The sequence below is a fragment of the Carcharodon carcharias genome, chromosome 16, assembly GCF_017639515.1.
Source record: "Carcharodon carcharias isolate sCarCar2 chromosome 16, sCarCar2.pri, whole genome shotgun sequence".
Taxonomy (NCBI): domain Eukaryota; kingdom Metazoa; phylum Chordata; class Chondrichthyes; order Lamniformes; family Lamnidae; genus Carcharodon; species Carcharodon carcharias.
In genome coordinates, this window is record NC_054482.1 from 95,545,717 (window position 1) to 95,565,698 (window position 19,982).

Below are 19,982 nucleotides of genomic sequence, written 5' to 3' on the forward strand. Positions count from 1 at the left end.
GCCACAAAGAGAAAGCAGACAAAGACAGAAAGAGGACATGCCAAACTCTTGCAAGGGTTAAGAAGCAAATCACTCTCAGGAAGAGGTCCGTTTTTCTGTTTGACAGAAAAGGAAACAGGAGCGCTTGGAGGCAACATACAAACTGGTTAAAAAAGGTCAAAACCATGAAAGGCTGTACAAATAGCTCAAAAACACTAAAGAGCCTGATGTTTTCCAGAAGTCCCCAAACCATGAACTGGGATGTAATTGGTTGGTCAGTTGAAAAGGAACTCTGGAAAGCTACATGATCAGGACGGTCATGACCTGGGGCAGAGAGGTTTTGTAGAAGTGTACCTTGTTGATTATAATCACACCCATGAACCTTGAAGGTGAAAGCAGTTGTTGGATAGGACTCCTGACCGACCCTGCCAAATACAGAATTATGGAACTGTGTAGCTACATAGTGCCACGTTCGTGCCGGGAGTGATGTGGGTGCTTGTGGTTGCATAAGACTTATCTTTGTTGTATTGACTATTTAAAGTGGAATTAACCTTTTTATTTGAAATCTCATTTGCCTGTTAATTCATGTTTAATTTGCATTTGTACTGATTCATGTTTAAGTAAAAACAACAAAAGTGGAATCTTGTTGGTAATTTCTTGTGGGTAATTTAGTAAATTTGGTTATTGTAGTCTATGGTTCCCCCACAGGGATGGTAACAAATAATATAGACTGTATTCCTAGCTCTGTTGTAGTGATATTAGAATTAAATGGAAGTTAAAACTAGTTATTAATATAACTAGTTATAACTATATTGATATTGAATTAGTGGTTCTATATGGGATGCATTTCACCTTCATCAGTTGGGAGTAGATCAATTAAATTAAAATTGGTGCAGGTAAATAATGGGTAAGCCACATTACCACCCCAAGAAATGAAGATGAACATTTTCCCTTCATTAATAGTGGTGCCAGGCAGGCAGATAAACTCAAATAAGGAAGCAACTTCCCTCTACAAGTATTGATCCAGAACCTCCTGTCAGAACTACAAGGTTAACAGCACTCACTATTATTTATGCTCAAATTGCACAGCGGCTTCAAGTGAGGGTAGGTGCTCACTTAAACGTATAAATCCAGAAGTTTGTCTCCAAGATGCACTGCTCCAGCCTAGCAAAAACACCATCTCACTATCTAACCCACCATTCAATTGCAGTGAATGGCATGAAGTTCTTGTGCTTGATATGAACTAAACTCACCACAAAAAGTTGGGGCTTGCCCATTTCAGTCTAAATACCTTTTTTTAAAATGGTGTCATAGTGTTAATTACTGCCAAACAACCCTTCTGGTACTGAAAGTTAACAAGTGTGGAGAATCATTGGTCAGGTCGTAATTGTTGCATATTGGGTGAGGCGATGGTTGGGATGGTGTTGGAGGGCAGGTGGGTGCAGGAACCTGGAAGTTGGGATTCCCTTGCATGCTGGGAGTTTTAACTGTGACATCACTGACTGGTTCTCTAACTAAAAGCCAGCTCTATTGACAGGCTTGGCTTCGAGTCAGATAGCAAGCAAGTCGCTGGAGACTGGAAGACCAGGAAAGTTTGTGCCTAGAGGTCCCAGCGGGGGAGTCTGGATCAGTTGCGGGGGGGGGGGCATGATCTGGGGGATCTGATCACAGTAGTGTGAGTCATTCCTGGGAGGACAGAGCGAGCAATCTCAGCAGGGAGGTTTCAAACCTGGAGTGGGTGGAATTGCAGATCCTGGAGGGGCAATGTTGTTCTCAGGGGAGCCTTGGATAAAATAGGAGCTATAGATGGCCTCGGTGAGGGGAAGTTGGGGGGAGTCCAGAGGTCAGGAGAGGGAATCGAAGATCATTGGGAGGTCAGAGGCCTGGGGTTATGGGAAGATCAGAGGACACATGGTCATTAGAATGGGGGTCCAAGAGACTGTATGTTCGATCCAACAGGAAGGTGTAAAGGCATTTACCTCCTGGATCTGACAGTCCTTGTCTGGGTGTAGTTCCCTGCTTTCCCAAGGCTCAACAGTTAAATTCAAAAAGCTGAATGACAAAGAGGCTTGCAGTCTCATTAGAATAGTTAAAGTGCCAACCCAGTTCTTTTGAGTGGGTTTGTTGCCTACCCACCATCCTACCTCTATTAGCGGGCAGGTTAGTGCCAGGATTCTAATTTTTAAGGCTGAACCATCCCCATAAAAACCTACCTTGTAGTTTGTAGTTAAACATCCCCCTACCCCCGCCATAAAATTGCTTGCCCTTATGACTCGGATCCCCATCTCATACTTCCAGCAACCTTCAGTACCAGATCTTATCTATTAAAGTACAAGGACAAGTCATAGAATCGTAGAACAGGTATAGCACAGAAGGAGGCCATTCAGCCTGTCATTTCTGTGCTGGCCCTCTGAAAGAGCAACTCACCTAGTGTTAGACCCCTGCCTTTTCCCCATGGCCCTGCAATATTTTCCTTTTCAATGATCCAATTCCCTTTTGAAAACATCAAACCTGCCTCCAGCATACTCTCTGCCATTTCAATCTAGATCCTAACTACTCACTGTGTGAAAGGTTTTCCTCATTTGCCATTGCTTCTTTTAATAATTAACAGGGGAGATGGTGGCGTAGTGGTAATGCCACTGGACTAGAAAGCCAGAGGCCCAGGCTAATGCCCTGAGGACATGGGTTCATGTAACTGGTGGAATTTACATTCAATTAATAAAAAAATCCAGAATTGAAAGCTAGTCTCAATTATGGTGACCTTGAAACCGTCATCAATTGTTACCCGGTCCAGCCCACATATGACCCAGATCCACAGCAATGTGGTTGACTCTTAACTGCCCTCAGAAATGGCCTGGCAAGTTACTCATTCAATTAAGAATGTGCAAAAGATGATGGCCTTGCCAACCATATCCACATCGCATGAAAGAATAAGAAAAAATTACCTTAAATCTGTATCTTCTGGTTCTCGATTCTCCCACCAATGGGCACAATTTCTCCCTCTCTAATCTGTCCAAACCCCTCATGATTTTGAACACCTTTATCAAATCTCCTCTCAACCTTCTCCTCTCCAAGACGGTCCCAAATTCCCCAATCATTCTACATAACTGAAGCTGTTAATTCTCTGCCTACAGTAAATTCTATTTCAAATGTATCATATTACTGTTTTATCTTTATGAATGGACCATTAATTGCTTTGAACTAAATAAGAATTAAATAATTTGTGCACATTATGATTGGTGGCTCTTAATTGGTCACATTAATGATAACGCACCTCAACCACTGAAAAGCACCATGCTTCTGGTGGCTGGTTTAAATTTCAAAACAATTTCAAACAATGCCTAGCAGTTAACTGTCAATCACCATCAGTGGTGCATTCTCCATTACAACGTCACTTACCAACCAATCAGCATGCTCTTCACATACAGTATAAATTGTTGTTTTCCCCCTTATGTTGTTATTCTTGCAAGTGTCCTGATGAGTGCAAGATGAAAAGCTTAGACATGTCTCTTTTTCAGCAATACTTTGGAATAGATTTTCTTTAGTGCTCCGAGGAAATACTGATCATTTTAGTAAAAAGATCAGATCTCTCACAGTGAAGTTGATCTTGAGGCCATTATTGAAGATATGTTAGGAACTGTTTCCTCCAGAGTCATTAAATCAGTCAAAAACTGATTACTATCTGATGGATTTCCATGATGCAGCATACATGTGATAGCAGTCGGCAGTTGATACCTTTACAGCTGATGAATTATTGTAATTTCCAACTGGATTATCTACAGAAATATATCACACCTTTCTCGTCAAAGACACGCTCCCAATTTATAATTAACCTTAATATGATCTTGATACTTGAGATGAACATGATTAAGAATAATATCTAGCCTGGATAACATGAGCACACCAATTCTGGGATTGACAATAATATTGATCCAAGTCTAATGTCTAATGCATGCTATTGGTTACTATAGGGAAGGATTCATAGCTTGGATTGCAATGTAAACAAGTAGCATGAATTTAAGCAAAACGTTCAAATATTGAAGATTGCTAAACCAGAACAGCTCTCAGAGTTCCAGATTAAGTTGCACATTTGATTATCCTTGATGGGGGAAAGATGATAAAAAGATTTTTAAAAATGATTTCTTTAATTATTTGTAAACAAATATAGATTCATTATAGGTATTATTATTGCCAGATGGAACTTCCTCTTTAACAATGATCTTCACCAATCTCTTATGAAAAGTATTTTGATCTTGATGCTAGCTGTAATGGTATTTCAGAATTTCTACTTTATTATCTTTGCTTTCCAGTGTTATTTTACATCAAGAATTCTGCATGAGTTGAGGTGCGATTAGCAAGGGCATTTTTGTTTCCATTTGTTCAGCCTCCTTATCTTGGAACAATGAATGTTGTACAGTGAAGTACTTTAGGTTTTGCTTTATTAGTTCACTTCCATTTTTGTATTGTACACAAAGGATAGTAAAGAATTCTATACGTTTGATTTTTTTTTTAACTTAAATAATGCCAAAAAGAACAGTGCTGATTTTGCTAGCTAAGTAACTTAAAAGATTTTGGTTGTGTGTGTTTCAAAAAGGCAACCATACAAACAAGAGTTGGTAGAAGTCATACTTGATACAAAAGAACAATGAATAGGTTAACCATTGTGACACTAATAAAATATGATATTTATCTAAAAAGAGTGCTCATGGTCTGTTTTATTTATCTGAACCTTATTAATGTTTTATGGGCAGTCAGCTTATTAATTTTATTACTGCTATAAGTAAATCAGCCATCCCTAACCTTTTATTGCACTAATTGCGAATTGGTAATGGGAATGATGAAATTATCCAGGCCTCCACAAATCCAGCTATCTAGAATAATTGAAGCTCATTGCTAACAGAAGCAAATATAACTTTTGGTTCTAATGTAGTCTTTTAATTTTAGTAATTAATCTTGATATTTTTATAAGGAGATTTGCAAACATATTTTAAGTCAATGACCAGCTTACATAATGCCTGCTTCAGTTACACTACAATGGAGAAAACATTATGTTAATTAACATGAAATATTGATGATTAGTGGCCACTTAATTTAAAATATGATCATCAAAAGTGTCCCTCTTCCTGCTCAAGGTACAAAATTGCTACATGCAATAAGCTTTCCTATTTACTATTTGAAATGCACAAAGTATAAGCAGTGTTCTTATTTGAAACACTCTTAGGCTCCCATTTTGCTGAAGCAATGCATCTAAAGACACCTGCTGGTGGTTAAACTTACTCTTGCATGTTTAGTTTATTTTGCTTTTTTAGTCTGACAAGTTGCTGAAAGTGCAAGGTGAAAATGGTACTGTGAGGGACACTGGGCATATGGGACCCAAGAGAATAGGCTATCTCTTTAGCCAATCAAATTGAAACATTGCAAAATTAACAGCGCAAAAACTGAGAAAGAAATGCAAGTTAAAGCAAATGAAATTCAATTTCAAATCAGACACAGAAAGAGATGAAAATAAAGATTGCATTAAAAGAGAAGAAAAAGGCAGAAAGGAAAGATAAAAAAACAAATTTTAAACATGATATTTTTTAAGATCTCCAACAACAATTAATACCTGAAGAAATGAGACTCCACACATCTAATAGTTCATTTTCACAACCAGAGAGGGTAGTAATTAACAATAATCACATTGAGAAAAGGGCACTTGCACATGAAATTATGAAAGTTAACTTGCTGTGGCAAGTTTAATTGGTATCTAGCATAAAACACACAACTTCATGCCATGCAATGCAGGTCAATAATAAGGCAGACAGCAAAGTGCTCTTTTCTGAAAGCTAATGTCAGAGTGATGCAACTCAGACAGCAACCTTTGGATATTGACATTTTAACATGCATTTGTTTCAACTGCTGTACCATTTACACATAAACAGAGAGCACTATTAGACTCACGGTTATTTTGACAGCAAATTCACCTGATGTTGGGCTAAGAAGGTTACAGAGATGTGGAGGCGTGAGGCCATGGAGGATTTTGAATACAAGGATGAGAATTTGAAAATTGAGGTGTTGCCAGATGGGAGCCAGCCACCATTTCAAGTTCCCCTCCAAGCCACACACTGTTCTAACTTGGAGCTATAATCACTGTTCCTTCACTGTCACTGGATCAAAATCTTGGAACTCTGTTCCTAACAGCACTGTGGGTTACCTACACTACATGGACTACAGCAGTTCAAGAATCTGGCTCGCCACCATCTTCTCAAGGACAATTAAGGAAATAAATGGGCAGTATGAAGTACTTCATCTGTTGAAACCTCCCAATGGTGACACAATTAGAAATACATAATAGCAGATGTGTATCATCACAAATACTTTCCATAACAGATGCTCTCCTTGTTAGCGTGCTCAATTATGCATCCATCTAGGCCACAAAGCCACCAGAACTCAGTATTGCACCTGTTGGTATTCAAGAGTAATATTGCAATTTTCCACCGAAAAATTCAGTAGGTTCTGATTGGCACAAATTATACTAGTGATCTAGTACCTCAAGCAAATGGACAGAAGGTCCAAGTGTACAAACCCATGTTGCCTACTCCAATATCTGCCTCAAGTTGTCAACTAGATAGAAAATTGACTCAGCTGGAATACGGTCCAGTTTCATCAGTAAATTGTGCATGGAACTAGTGATCTTAGTCTTTAGCAGTAAAGTCATCAAAAGGAGCAAATACACAGAGCTGCCATATTTTGGTCCTGAATTTCAAAATCTGTTTATTTTGCCATTTCATGGGATGGGGAGGGAGTATGTTAACATCCTCCTCCAATCTCTAAAATTCATAGAATCTGGCAAAAATAGACAGAATTATAACATTGTGCTATCACATTTCCTTCCTGTCAATAGCCTAAAACAAATTCTAATGCAGATTACCCAGCCTGAAACAAATAGTCTATTGCATGGGACAGATTAAGAATCTAAAGAAATATAAATCTAGTAGTCCAAAACTGGTCTACTATAACTGAAATCAATTTTGTTGTTGCCTATCATAATCATGACCATAAACCTCAAATCTTCATCTACTTCCTGGAATTCTTGTCATCAAGTTCCGCCTCTAATTTACATAGGCATTTTAAACTTTGATGGAAGTAGCCTCAACTGGGAAGGTGAATGTATTGCATAAGATTGCCACTCAGCAGGCATATGGCAGCTGGAATGATTGGAGATTGAACCAGGCAGCTTATGCAAACTCCATGCAAAGCACATTGAGCATTTGAATGACAGGCAGAAGGATTTTCTATGAAAATGGTGACCTTACAATATCCATTGGACTGAATTATTCTTCAGCTAGTAATCCCCCAAGATAATCTGATTTAATGTTTGATATTAAGAAGTTCAGAAACTTGTGTGGGCACCCTCTATAGAGTGCATTCTTGCAAGGATTAGGAACCTTTGAATCTGATACTTAATTTTCTCTTCTGTTTTTGACCATCTGAAGTCTTCATATCGGAATTATGAAGCACTGTAACATTCTCTAGACTGCTCTAATTTCGGTGCCAAAGTTGAATAGAAATTTTACAGAGATTACCTATACTTCTCATAGCCAGGGAGACATTTCTCATTCACTATTTTTAACAAACTGGTTAATACATTCAGCAGAATTTTGTTTGTTACTTAAACCTTTATTTGAACAATGAAAGGTTAAAAAGACAACAGTATTACCTTCTGCTGCATGTAGACTGCAAATTTATAGATACATTTATTAAATTAAGATTTTCATTTATGAATCAGGTCTCCAAGCAAATGAATTTATATCAACATTTGAAGTAGCACATTGAAGAGCAATGCGTGGGTTAATATAGCAGATCTAAATATATAACTTATGTTTTATAAATGCTTTTTTTAAAAATGGCAGGCAGGTTAAATGCAAGATGCGACTGTTAACTGTTTAGTAGTTAACTACCAAACAAGTATCATTGGACTCAGTAATAATGGAATTAAGTTCGCTATTTTCCATTTTTCAGAATCACGCATTTGCAGAAGTCACATGATCTTCAACCAGAAGCTTGGTCTGCACATTGGGCATCTTCATTATTTACCTTTCAATGCTCACATTTGGGATGAAATCCAAGATACAATCTCACTTAATATGACATATTCAGCGTACTGGTTATTCCTTCACAAGTTAAAAGTGATTTTGGTAGTAAACAGGGCATTTGTAGTAATTCAAGCACATTGCACCATTTTGGAGGGACAGAAAGTATACATTTGGCATTTTCTGTGTTTGTTTTTTTCCCTTGCACAGACTAATGTTCCAACTCTTTCTGGTTATTGCTAAACCATACAACACATAAGCTGTCCTAAACTTTCAGGTGCAATTAATGCTTTTTTTAAAAAAAACAAAATATATATAGGAATCTTTTTGAAAGAAATGCCTATTTTGTATTCTTTGTGCTGCAAGAAATAATGAATATTTGTTAAGCAATACTGCATGAAAAGCATTGTGATTTATATAATTCTCATTATTCTTTGTCCTTATGGATGTCAGTAAATTTTATTTCTGTTACAACAGCAAGTGTACAAAAGTAACTCAAAGCTGGACAACAACACAATAAGGCTTTACGTTAATTCTGCAAATATGTTGGATCTTTTTTACTGTACAATTCCATGTGCAAGATACTGCCTTATTTGAATTTCCACTTTGGTAGAAACTATCAGTCACTCTTCTGTCCCATTAAAACATAAATAAGGCTGCAATTATTTTATAGTTAATACAACTTTATAAGTAGCATAATGAGATAGATTGTTTTGCTATCCAAAACAATTACAAAAGTAACAGCAATTTAAATTACATTCTGCTTTCAATGTGTCCTCTTAACAACATTCAACAATATGGGTTCATCAACAAGTGATATTAAAATACCTTCCTGGAATTTCCATTCCTATTGAATATATAACCATTCAAGAATCATAATTATGAGCTCCATCAACAACTCAGTCAGTAATGAATTGGGTGATGTGCTTCCAATTCCCCACTTCAGTCCCTGATCTTAGCGAGGTGGTGATACAGAATGATACAATTAACCTTAGCATGTGGGGTTGGGGGTGAAGAGGGAAACCAGCAAAGGACTCTGAGCTCTGTCTGCTATCCAGTGACTATCTCAAATAATGTTAGTGTGTGGACATTAGAAAAGAGTAGAATTTGGGCTCAGCTTTGATGCCTCCATCTCATTAACTTTCCATTAAGCATCATTATCCAGGTTGACAAAAGATCACCAACCACCTTAGTGATGGACAGGAGTTCCACCAATACCCATGGAAAAATAACCCCAGCATATGTCACTGTCCTTAGAACAGAACAGTCAGGGCCTGGTTGAACTATACTGATGCACTATCCTTTAACCACTGTTTATATGATTTGGTACAGATTTTTATATTTTATAAAATTATGATTTTAACATACTACAATATAGTAAGTATTCCAAAAACCAATTACACTGAACTGTAATTTACAGGCAGGATTGAAAATTATTATTGGCTACATAATATATATTCAAATTATGTTGGAACTCATTTTATTTTCATGAGTTCATCATCTTGATTACTGCCATTCTCGAAGTTGCAATAGTGACATTTGTTGAAGCAACTTTTTATTTCTGTGTGGTTCACTTGACAGTGATTTTATTAAGGTCAAACAAAGAAATCAATGAAGATGCTGACAAGAAAAGTCAAACCTGCACATACATATACAGTAAAGCAGGGTTCTATACAGCAAGAGAGACAGGTATGCAGAACAATAATGCACAAGGAATAAGAAGTCTTGTAAAATTCATATTCCTCCCAAATTCCTAGGTAAAGTCTGCATTTTTAAGTGTTATTTATGTTTCTTTGTATTAATGTTACGATCACATCTCACCTAGTAAGTCATGCAAATACACATACATATACACCAAGGAATTCTTAAAAGAACTGGAATAAAAAGTTATAACTATTGGACACTGTAAAAACAAAAGGTTATGGCAATTATACAATTTTTCTTATTAAAAGTTATCAGTTTACAGCTTAATACATTTTCTTTGCCTTTTGTAAGTACAGAAATAAGGCTTCTTTGAGATGTTTGCTGTTTATTCCTTTTGTTTTGTGGTTTTCCTTTAAAAGACTACAAATGTAACAACAGAGTTTGATAATAAAACAAGTCAGCCATGTTGACAACATAGTTATTCAACAGATTTGTATATATGGACTAATATTTGAAACAGTTGAAAGAAATACCTGTTTATTTGGATTATATCCTGATTTTGATGCATTCCATCTCTGATAGTGTGCAATAATTGAGCTGTAGTAATACGATTTTCAAGTGGTACCACCTCTGCTATGTTTTGAACTGACTGCCCATCTGGTGTACGTGAAGTGCAATGGTACAATTTAATAGAATTATTTTCCTGCAAGATAAAAATGCAATATTTAAATATTAAATTAACTATAAATCTTCCGTATCAGCGAACAATGAACAATGTTGCATTACATTCTGTATTTATAAACTTCACTGAGTTATAAAATTCTAATATGATATTAAGTGAATCTCATAACTGCATCTAAATGTCAATCAAATTTTAAGAAACAACACTTTTACCAGGCATTCAACATGAAGATGCATATTCCATGGTTTAAGTTCAATTAATATGGTTCCATTCTATAGAATAGATACATGCATAATATTTGTTTGAAATACTTTAGAAATGTGACACCCATGTACAATTCTTTTTTAAAAATAATATTTTGTTTCATTTTCTTATTTGGAAGTTAACCAGTTTTAAATTTATCGTCAAAACAGAAAAATATTCCAATAGAATTCTGAAACAAAATAGTCCACAAATGAAAGAAATAATGAACATACATCATTTTAATTCAAAAGCAGAACAAAATTGTTTAAAATCATGATATAAATATGCTTTTGAAATTTTGATACAAATTAATAAACTGGACTTTAATGTGCATTACTTGAAAGCATTTTGCCTGATTTTGAAACTTTGTGGTCCCCTCATTTCTCTGAAGTGGTTTTTTAAAAGGATGCGGCCGGAATGCTGGAAGAAGCACTGCTGTAGCCTGTTTATAAAATGCAAAAGAAGTACTGCTGTTATTGTAATGTAACATCTAATTGTTAAAAGCAGAGGAGTCAACATTAGAAGGAAGCCAACCGACAGTCTGTATAACATGCAAAGTGTAACTGTGCAGTAGAAAACATTTGTGCAGTATCCCCTTTATATGGCCACAGAAATGCCACTACTAACTTGCTTCAAAATATGAGCATGGGCATTTACCATTAAATGCAGAAACCAAGGTCCTATACACTGCCAAAACAACAACAACCTATATAGCAGCATTAACGAAATGAAACATCCCAAGGTGTTTCAAAGGAGCATTATAAAACAAAATATGACATTGAGCCACATAAGGAGATATTTGGTCAGACGATTAAAAGCTTGGTCAAACTGGTAGGGTTTAAGGGGTGTCTTAAAGGAGGAACACAAGAGAGGTGGACAAGTTTACGGAGGGAATTTCAGATCTTGGGGCCTATGGTGGAGCAATTAAAATTGGGAAGAGGCATGGATTAGAGGAGTGCAGACATCTTGGCAGGTTGTGGGGCTGGAGGAGATTACAGAGATAGAGAGGGGTGAGGTCATGAAGGGATTTGAGAAAAAAGTATAGGAATTTTAAAATCAAAGTGTTGCTTGACTGGATACCAATATAGGTCAGCAAACACAAGGGAATGGGAAGTGCTGTGAGTTAAGACACAGATAGCTGTGTTTTGAATGACCTCAAGTTTATGGAGGGTAGAATGTCAGAGACCAGCCAGGAGTGCATTGGAATAGATGAGTCAGAAGTAACCAATACATGAACTAAGGAGTTGGCAGCAGATGAGCTGAGATGGCCTGAAGTCCGGCGCCATAACAGAGGTAAAAATGGGGAGCCATAGTAATGGCATGCAAGGTCAGAAGCTCATCTCGGGATCAAATGTGACATCAAGGTTATGAACAGACTGACTTAATCCAAGACTGTTGCCAGGGCGATGGATGGTGTTAGGGAATGGAGTTTGGATCGGGGACCAAAAACAATGTCTTCTGTCTTCCCAATATTTAATTCGAGGAAATTTCTGCTTGTCCAGTACTGGATGTCAGATAAGCAGTCATAAAAAGAATACAAAGAATATATCATCTCATTTTGAGATGCTTCATATTTGTTAGTCATAGTCATCAAGTTGTTTGACCTTTATGCACATTTGTGAAAATTTATTAGGTACATCACATTCAGCTATCAATCAGAACCTGGGAAATTTTGTAGGTAAAATTATACATTATGATGTTCTTAGAAAAATCTAATAACTTATGAATCCTATTATGGACATGGAAGAAATAGATTTGTACAACAAATGGCAACATAAAATCTTCAGTGTTTGCACATGGCTGTGGAACCTCAATAGGTTTTATAAAAGTTGATTCCATGCAGATTGCTGCACTGAGGCTTTACATTGTGCATTGCAGGTCATTGGGCAGGATCTTCCGGTCGGTGAGCGGGGGGGTTTTCAGCCGAATCAGCTGCGCGCCCGCTGACCTGTCCACGGCCTATTGAGGCCATTGAAAAACTAATTAAGGTCATTAATGGACCTGCCGTCCAACCTTAAGGTTGGCGGGCAGGCTGGGAGCCCTGGTGGGCTTCAGAAAAAGCATGAAACCTCATCCACGGGCGGGATGAGGTTTCATGAGGGTATTTAAAGTTCTATCAAATCTTTCAATAAAAGTTATAGACATGTCCCAGGGAAATTTTTTTTATCATTCCTATTAAAAAATTTTAATTCCGGGCCGATCTCTCTGAGGCAGCACTTAGCCTCAAGGAGACTGGTGCGCTCTTTTGAGGGAATCCCTCCCCCCGCCGCTCACACAGGATTCATGGCAGACGTCACACTGGGTGGGCCTTAATTGGCCCACCCATGTAAAATGGTGGCGCGGCCCCAATTGTGGGTGCCAATCGGAGGCGCGCCCGCTCCCGCACATCCCCCCCACATGGGGGGGGGGGGGGGGGGGGCAATTTTCCCATTAAAACAGCATTCACTGTGTGTTGCAGATACTTAAAATAGTCCACCATGCTGCATAGAATTGTAAAATATACAGAAAAAAGGCCATTCAACACACCGTGCCAGTGTTTTGAAAGAATTATGATATATAGACTAATGCTATATATATAGGGAAAAGATTTCCCCCCATTGGGGGGGAAGAGTGGGAGTGAGCACGAGGGGGTGGGCTCCCAATCAACGCCCCCAGTCATGGGGGGTGGGGGCTGCCGCTATTTTAAGGCACACCCAGCATGACATCCACCAGGAAGCGCTATGCGCTCCCTGTACGGGCAGGGAGTGATTCCCTCAGCCGGGAGTGCACTCTTTCATGCACGCGCACAATGGAGCGCACAGACCTCCCTGAAGCTAAGCGCTGCCTCAGGGAGATCGGCTCCGAATAAAGAGTTGACAGAAAGGTAATTAAAAAATTTCCCTGACGCTGTCACATGAGTTGGGACATGTCCATAGCTTTTATTGCAATCTTTCTTTAAAATTTAAAAACCTTCACGAAGCCTCATCCCACCAGAGGATGAGGTTTCATGTTTTTTCACAAACCAGCCTGGGCTCCCGGCCTGCCCGCCAACCTTAAAGTTGGGTGGACAGGTCCACTAATGAACTGAATTGGTTTCTTAATGGCCTTAAAAGGCCATTGGCAGGCGCGCAGCCGACTCAGCTGTGCGCCCGCCGAGCTGAAAATGTAAATGACGTGGGATGACGCCGGGAGTTCCACCCGATGTTACCCTGCGTTGTTTTACACATCGGCGTGCGGGTCCTGCTCCTGCTCGCTGACTAAAAAATTCGGCCCGTAGGTCAGAGAAAGACAATAGGTAAAAAATAAGTTGTGAGATTTGTCAGTGACTTGGAATTGATCACTTGCGATGAGGCATTTCACAATTTGTGCTGTAAATTAATAAGAAAATGTGTTTACCACTGATTTTGCTCCTTCAAAGCTCTGTCGATCAGGCAATGCAATGTATTGTGGTGATTCTGCTAAAGGATTCTTATCTTCCATCAGGGTGATTGTAGGAAGCTGATAATTGAGATGTTTCCATTGCATTCCTTCTTTGGTTAAGCTTTGAAGAATGTAATTTGTCTGATTGTGTTTGCCACAGCCAAGTTTAAATGAGTGCGTACTCATTTTGTCTCTTGCCAAGTCAAGTGTTGGCTGTAGAGGACATTCTGTAAGGCACCTTAATGATAAAACTGCAGTAGAGTTATATGAATCCTGAATGTTCTTACTGTTGATTTGTTTGTCGATTGGACTTTCCCTTATATAACTGCCATCTTTATTTTTTTCATCTGTCGTGCCACATGCAATGCCATAATTTGCTTTGTTTAATATCCTTTTTTTACTAACAGTTCCTTTGATTTGAAAGGGCTCTTCTTTCCAGCTGGTCTTCTCTTCACTGCAGACCTCCAAACATTTATTTTTCCTTTCAATTTTTGAATAGTTGGGTGGTCTCTTTTCCAATTTAAACACAAGTTGCTTTGCTGTTGTTGGTTCACCAGCTTGGCAAGAGATTTTAAAGTGGCTGTTATTGCAATGATCACCACACTCAGAAACTGCTGGCTTTGACTGCATTACTTGCGCCTGATCCATCAATACCTGACCTTTCAAATGGCTGCCAGGTAGCCAACGGCTTGGCATGGATAACACATGCTTTGCACATTTATTGTTGGAACAAGATGCACTTTGAATGTTGCTGTTTTGCTGTCCATTTGTGTGCTTTCTCATTGAAGGTGCAGATATACATCTTCTGGATAACGGTTCAGTTGTATTTAGAGAATCATTAGCACACTTGCTCAGGTCTTTAGCTGCAATTTGTTGCAAAGGAGAACGCTTACCTTCTGGGCTACTGAAATGCTTCTCATTCATACACGGCATAATTTCCTTACTTGAACCATGTGAAGTATTTAACAAGTGTGATGAAATAATAATTGTTTCCACATCAAGGATTTTGCATTTCAGATGTGTACGTGGTTGACGTGGTTGCATTTGGCAATAACCTAAACAGGAAAGAATTCATAACAAGTGAAATAATAATTTCTTACATTTAAATAACGGGTGGGATTTTCTGCACCCGCTCACCCCCACGATTCTCTGGTCCCGCCGCAAGTCAACGGGACTTGTGGCTGGTGCGCTGCCTCGCCCGCGACAGTTCCCATCCACGTTGGGGCCAGAAAATCCCGGCCAACATCTTTAAGGGGGCAAAATTTCCTCTGACGTTTCACAGAGAAGAAACAGATGTCAAACAGTGATGAAATAAATTGAGAGGTGACTAAAGGAGCAAACTTTGGAATGCAAAGTGAGTGAAAAGGCAGAGAGGTTTAAGAAGAAGTTTGAATTAAGAATGGGGGGTGTGGTTTATAAGCAAACAAAAACAATGATGATTTTTTGGGGGTCTATATGGAGTCATTCCATGTTGTCAAATGCAGGGATGATGGGTGAGTAGAGACCTATTGCAGGGCAGGATATTTGCAGAGGAGCATTGATGAATTGGACTGAATGATGAAGCTCAGAAGGTCAATGAGGAAGGTTTTGAATAAAGCAAGTTTGAAGGTAACAAAATCATAGAGAAAGATTCCAATGCTGATGGGGGCGGGGGGCGCGGTGGGTAGGTGGACACCTTGCTGGGGTACCATTTCATAGGCACTGGCAGCCTCCATTACCTTGCACAAGTGATCATCATTTAAGTGCACGTCTGGCAGTCAGTGTTGTCAGGTGTTCTAACAGGACGCGGGGTGGCATCAAACCCATTCCTCTCCTCAGCAATGACCACATATAAGGATTACCAGCAATTGCTCACAACCAGGAATCCTGGCTATTTTACAATCTTGAAATTGGAGCACTGAGGTGAATTGTAGATCCCTTACTGTCACCCCTCTTGAATACAGCTATATATGGAATGATTAGGGATCAAAGCTAGGACTTTCCTGGTCTGCATTGTGCAGCTACTTACAGGATAAAATCACTGAGCTCCTGGAAAAGATTACAATTATAGTAATTGTGAAAGACTCCCTGAGATGCTATTCCCAAATAACCTTCAGGTTGTTTTCTATTATCAGTGAATTTCATTGGCTGCAGCTGTTGGATCCTCATTTAGAAATAAACATTCTGGTTCAAGTTGTAGAAGCATCTTCTGGAAATGCACAGTTTTAATATTCAAGACTAAGGCTAGGGTTGATTTTCACATACCTTAATAGATTTAAACTGTATAAATCAACAGGAATATCTATGAATGCCTCTTTTAAAATATCAATATTTATGCCAAAATATGTAACTTGCTTTTTTCACACTAACAGATCATAACAATGTAAACTAGGTTCTTTGATTCTACTAGAAAAAGCCAACAGAATCTCTTTGAACAGGAACTAATGTATAAACATTATATGGAGTAATAAGGCTCACTTTTTGTTTGAATCATTAGTTATATTACTGAACTTGACATACACAGGTTAGAAATTAACTTGATTAACTTCCAACAGATATCAGTCAGCTTTTCAGCCAGATTGAATTAAAACTGGCTGACAGTCCTGTCCTTTTTAATTGCATTACATTGTGGCTGGAGATTTTGGTGAAAGTTCAGCAATCACCAGTCCCAGCTGAAGGATCCGTCTTTTTCATTGGTCCCTATTTCATGTTGACATATAGCTGCACAGTGAGTTTATATAGTCTGTCAGAGTTCTGAAGTTACCAAACTTAAGGTCAAACATGAAAGTATGTACACCTCACTATGGAATCCAGTTCCAATATATTATGTTTTCTGTGGAAACAAAACATGAAGGCGTGTCCATTTCAAAGCTTTTTCTGGTTGGATCCTACAATTAAATGTACAATGGAAACTTAGTACAATAATAATTCATTGAAGTGATAAACAAATGCTAATGGAATTCAAACCAAAAACTCTAAACCGATGTCTGGGGGAGAAAAGATGCAAATTAGGAAAGAAAGAATGAACTTGCTTTCATATATCCAGAAGAATTTACAGCCAATGATGCACCCTGCTAGCCTCTGCACTTTGTAAATGTCAATTCTTCCAAATCACCTGCCTGTGTCCTGTCTTGCACCAAGTCCCGCTCACCTCTCTCCAGTCCTTACTGACCTATATTTGCTCCCAGTCTTCAAATACTTCTTATTCTCATCCTCTTGTTTAAGTTACTTTGTGGCCTTTCCCCTCCCTATCACTAGAACCTGAACCAAACCTACAACTCCTATAAAATTCTACGTTCCTGCAACTTTTGTCCCTCGTCCATTCTTCACAGCCTCTTTTCCTCACCATTGACAGCTGTGCCTTTAGCTAACTAGGCCCTACACTGGAGGCGGTGGTGTAGTGGTATTGTCACTGGACTATTAATCCAGAGACCCAGGGTAATGCTCTGGGGATCTGGGTTTGAATCCCACCACAGCAGATGGTGAAACTTGAATTTGATAAAAAATCTGGAATTAAAAGTCTAATGATGACTGTGAAACCATTGTTGATAGCCATAAAAACCCATCTGGTTCACTAATGCTGTTTAGGGAAGGAAATCTGCTGTCTGTACTTGGCCTGGCCTACATGTGACTCCAGACCCACAGCAATGTGATTGACTCTTACATACCCTCTGAAATGGCCTAACAAACCACTCAATTCCCAAGGGCAATTAGGGATGGGCAATAAATGCTGGCCTAGTCACTGACGCCCCCATCACATGAATGAATAAAAAAAAAGTAAGATGTATGCCATTTTTTGTAATAGGACTATTTAACCACTGAAAAGTTATCTGCTGTTTAATAATTAACAAAAGAACTAACTATAAGATTCCCACAACCACTAATAAGATAGCAGATCCAGTGATAGGGATCCTTTAACTAATTAACGTGACATGACAAGGTGATTCTTGAGATTATTGGCATTCAATTTGCAGGTACAGCAAATAGCCTTTGAAGCCAAGTTTCAGCAAATCAAAGAATAATGTTTTGTTTTTAAACTCCCATCTGAGGAGACAGAAAAAAAGCTCCTTCCATTAAAAATCAGGTAATATTAGACAAAAGTCAAAGATAAAACATAAATAGAAAGATGGGAGAAGAACAGAAATGGGGATAAAGGAAATACGGAATATTGAAAAATTTTTCATAAACAAAAACAGAAAATGCTGGAAAAACTCAGCAGGTCTAACAGCATCTGTGGAGAGAAAGACAGAGTTAACGTTTCGAGTCGGTATGACTCTTCTTCAGAGCTAAAAATGCTCTAATTTTCTAAATTTTAAATTTTATTCTAATTTTATTTAGCTCTGAAGAGTCATACGGACTCAAAATGTTAACTCTGTCTTTCTCTCCACAAATGCTGTTAGGCCTGCTGTGTTTTTCCAGCATTTTCTGTTTTTCTTTCAGATTTCCAGCATCCGCAGTCTTTTACTTTTAATTTCACTTTTCATACTTTGTTTATTAATATTTTCTAATATAGCTATGATTTATATTAAGGCAATGAAGAAACAATTGTCTTTGTTTCACTATCACAGTTTAAGCTGAAAGCTTTTTTGAAAGAAAAATGGCTGTCCATGAATGCTGTCACTTCACTCCTGGCAGTCAAACAGTTAATTGAAAGGGGTTTACAAACTGCTTTGCCACTTTACCTCATTAAATCTCACTGCCGATGATGGTAAGGCCTTGGCAACTATGATTTGTAAGACAGATTTCCTGACTTTGAGTCAAGAAGCATGGAGGAGTTTTATGAGGTGGTAAAGCAGGCAGGGAGCAAGGCATGCATTGGATGCGTTTTGTTACAAGGCTAGTTGCCATCAACCCCAGGCAAAGCTGAAAGCATCTTATGTGTAGACTCAAACTGACAAGAGGCGCAAAAGGTCATTTTAACAACTTTCCAATGAAAACGTCATACCATGCAGGATTCACTGTCCAGAAATTCTGCGCTGCCTTTTACACCAGACAATAGACTAGGAATGAGAAAGGATATTTTTAACCCTGAGACTGTTGGCAGACCTTGGAAAAATGCAAGCACCCTGGGCTCCAAAACAATATAGATGGGTTGGTGGAGTGGGCGGTAAAGTGGCAGATGGATTTTAACATAGAAAAGTATGAGGTCATACAGTTAGGGAGGTCAAACAGTTACAGGGATTACACAATAAATGGGAACACACTAAGAGGGGTAGATGAAGTGAGAGATCTTGGCATAGAAGTACACAGGTCCCTGAAGGCAGCATTTCAAGTAAACAAGATTGTAAAGAAGGCATATGGAATGCTCTCCTTCACTGGCAGAGGTATAGAATATAAAAGTAAGGATATAATGTTGGAATTGTATAAAACACTGGTGAGGCCACAAATGGAGTATGGTGTGCAGTTCTGGTCACCACATTACAGGAAGGACGTAATAGCTCTAGAGAGAGTGCAGAGGAGGTTTACAAGAATGTTGCCAGGGTTAGAAAAGTGTAGCTACGAGGAGAGATTGGATAGGTTGGATTTATTTTCCTTGGAACAAAGAAGGCTGAGAGGTGACTTGATTGAGGTGTACAAAATTATGAGGGGACTAGATAGAGTGGACAAGATAAAATTGTTTCCCTTGATGGAGAATTCTGGAACCAGGGGACATAGATTCAAGATAAGTGGCAGAAAGTGTAGGGGGTACATGAGAAAGAACTTTTTTATGCAGAGGGTAGTGGGTGTCTGGAATTCGCTGCCCAATTTGGTGGTAGAGGCAGAAACTTTAAACTCTTTTAAAAAGTACCTGGATCTGCACCTAAAGTGCTGTAAGCTGCAGGACAATGGGCCGAGTGCAGGAAGGTGGGATTAGAAAGGGCACCTTGGTGTCCTCAGGCTGGCATGGACAAGATGGGCCAAATGACCACCTTATGTGCTGTAACTTTTCTATGGTTCTATGATTTTATATGTCATGACATAGGACTAAATGCTGATATTCCTGG

At 38.6% G+C, this 19,982-nt stretch overlaps 1 protein-coding gene across 1 annotated transcript in view; it reads left to right on the forward strand.

Moving 5' to 3' along the window:
• Positions 1-5,390, forward strand: part of LOC121288969 (phospholipid phosphatase-related protein type 5-like) — a 143,379-nt gene extending 137,989 nt beyond the window's left edge. Inside the window, exon 7 of the mRNA XM_041207833.1 lies at positions 5,289-5,390. Coding sequence (XP_041063767.1) covers positions 5,289-5,390 — 102 coding nt within the window. The remainder of the gene's footprint in view (positions 1-5,288) is intronic.
• Positions 5,391-19,982: the final 14,592 nt, after the last annotated feature.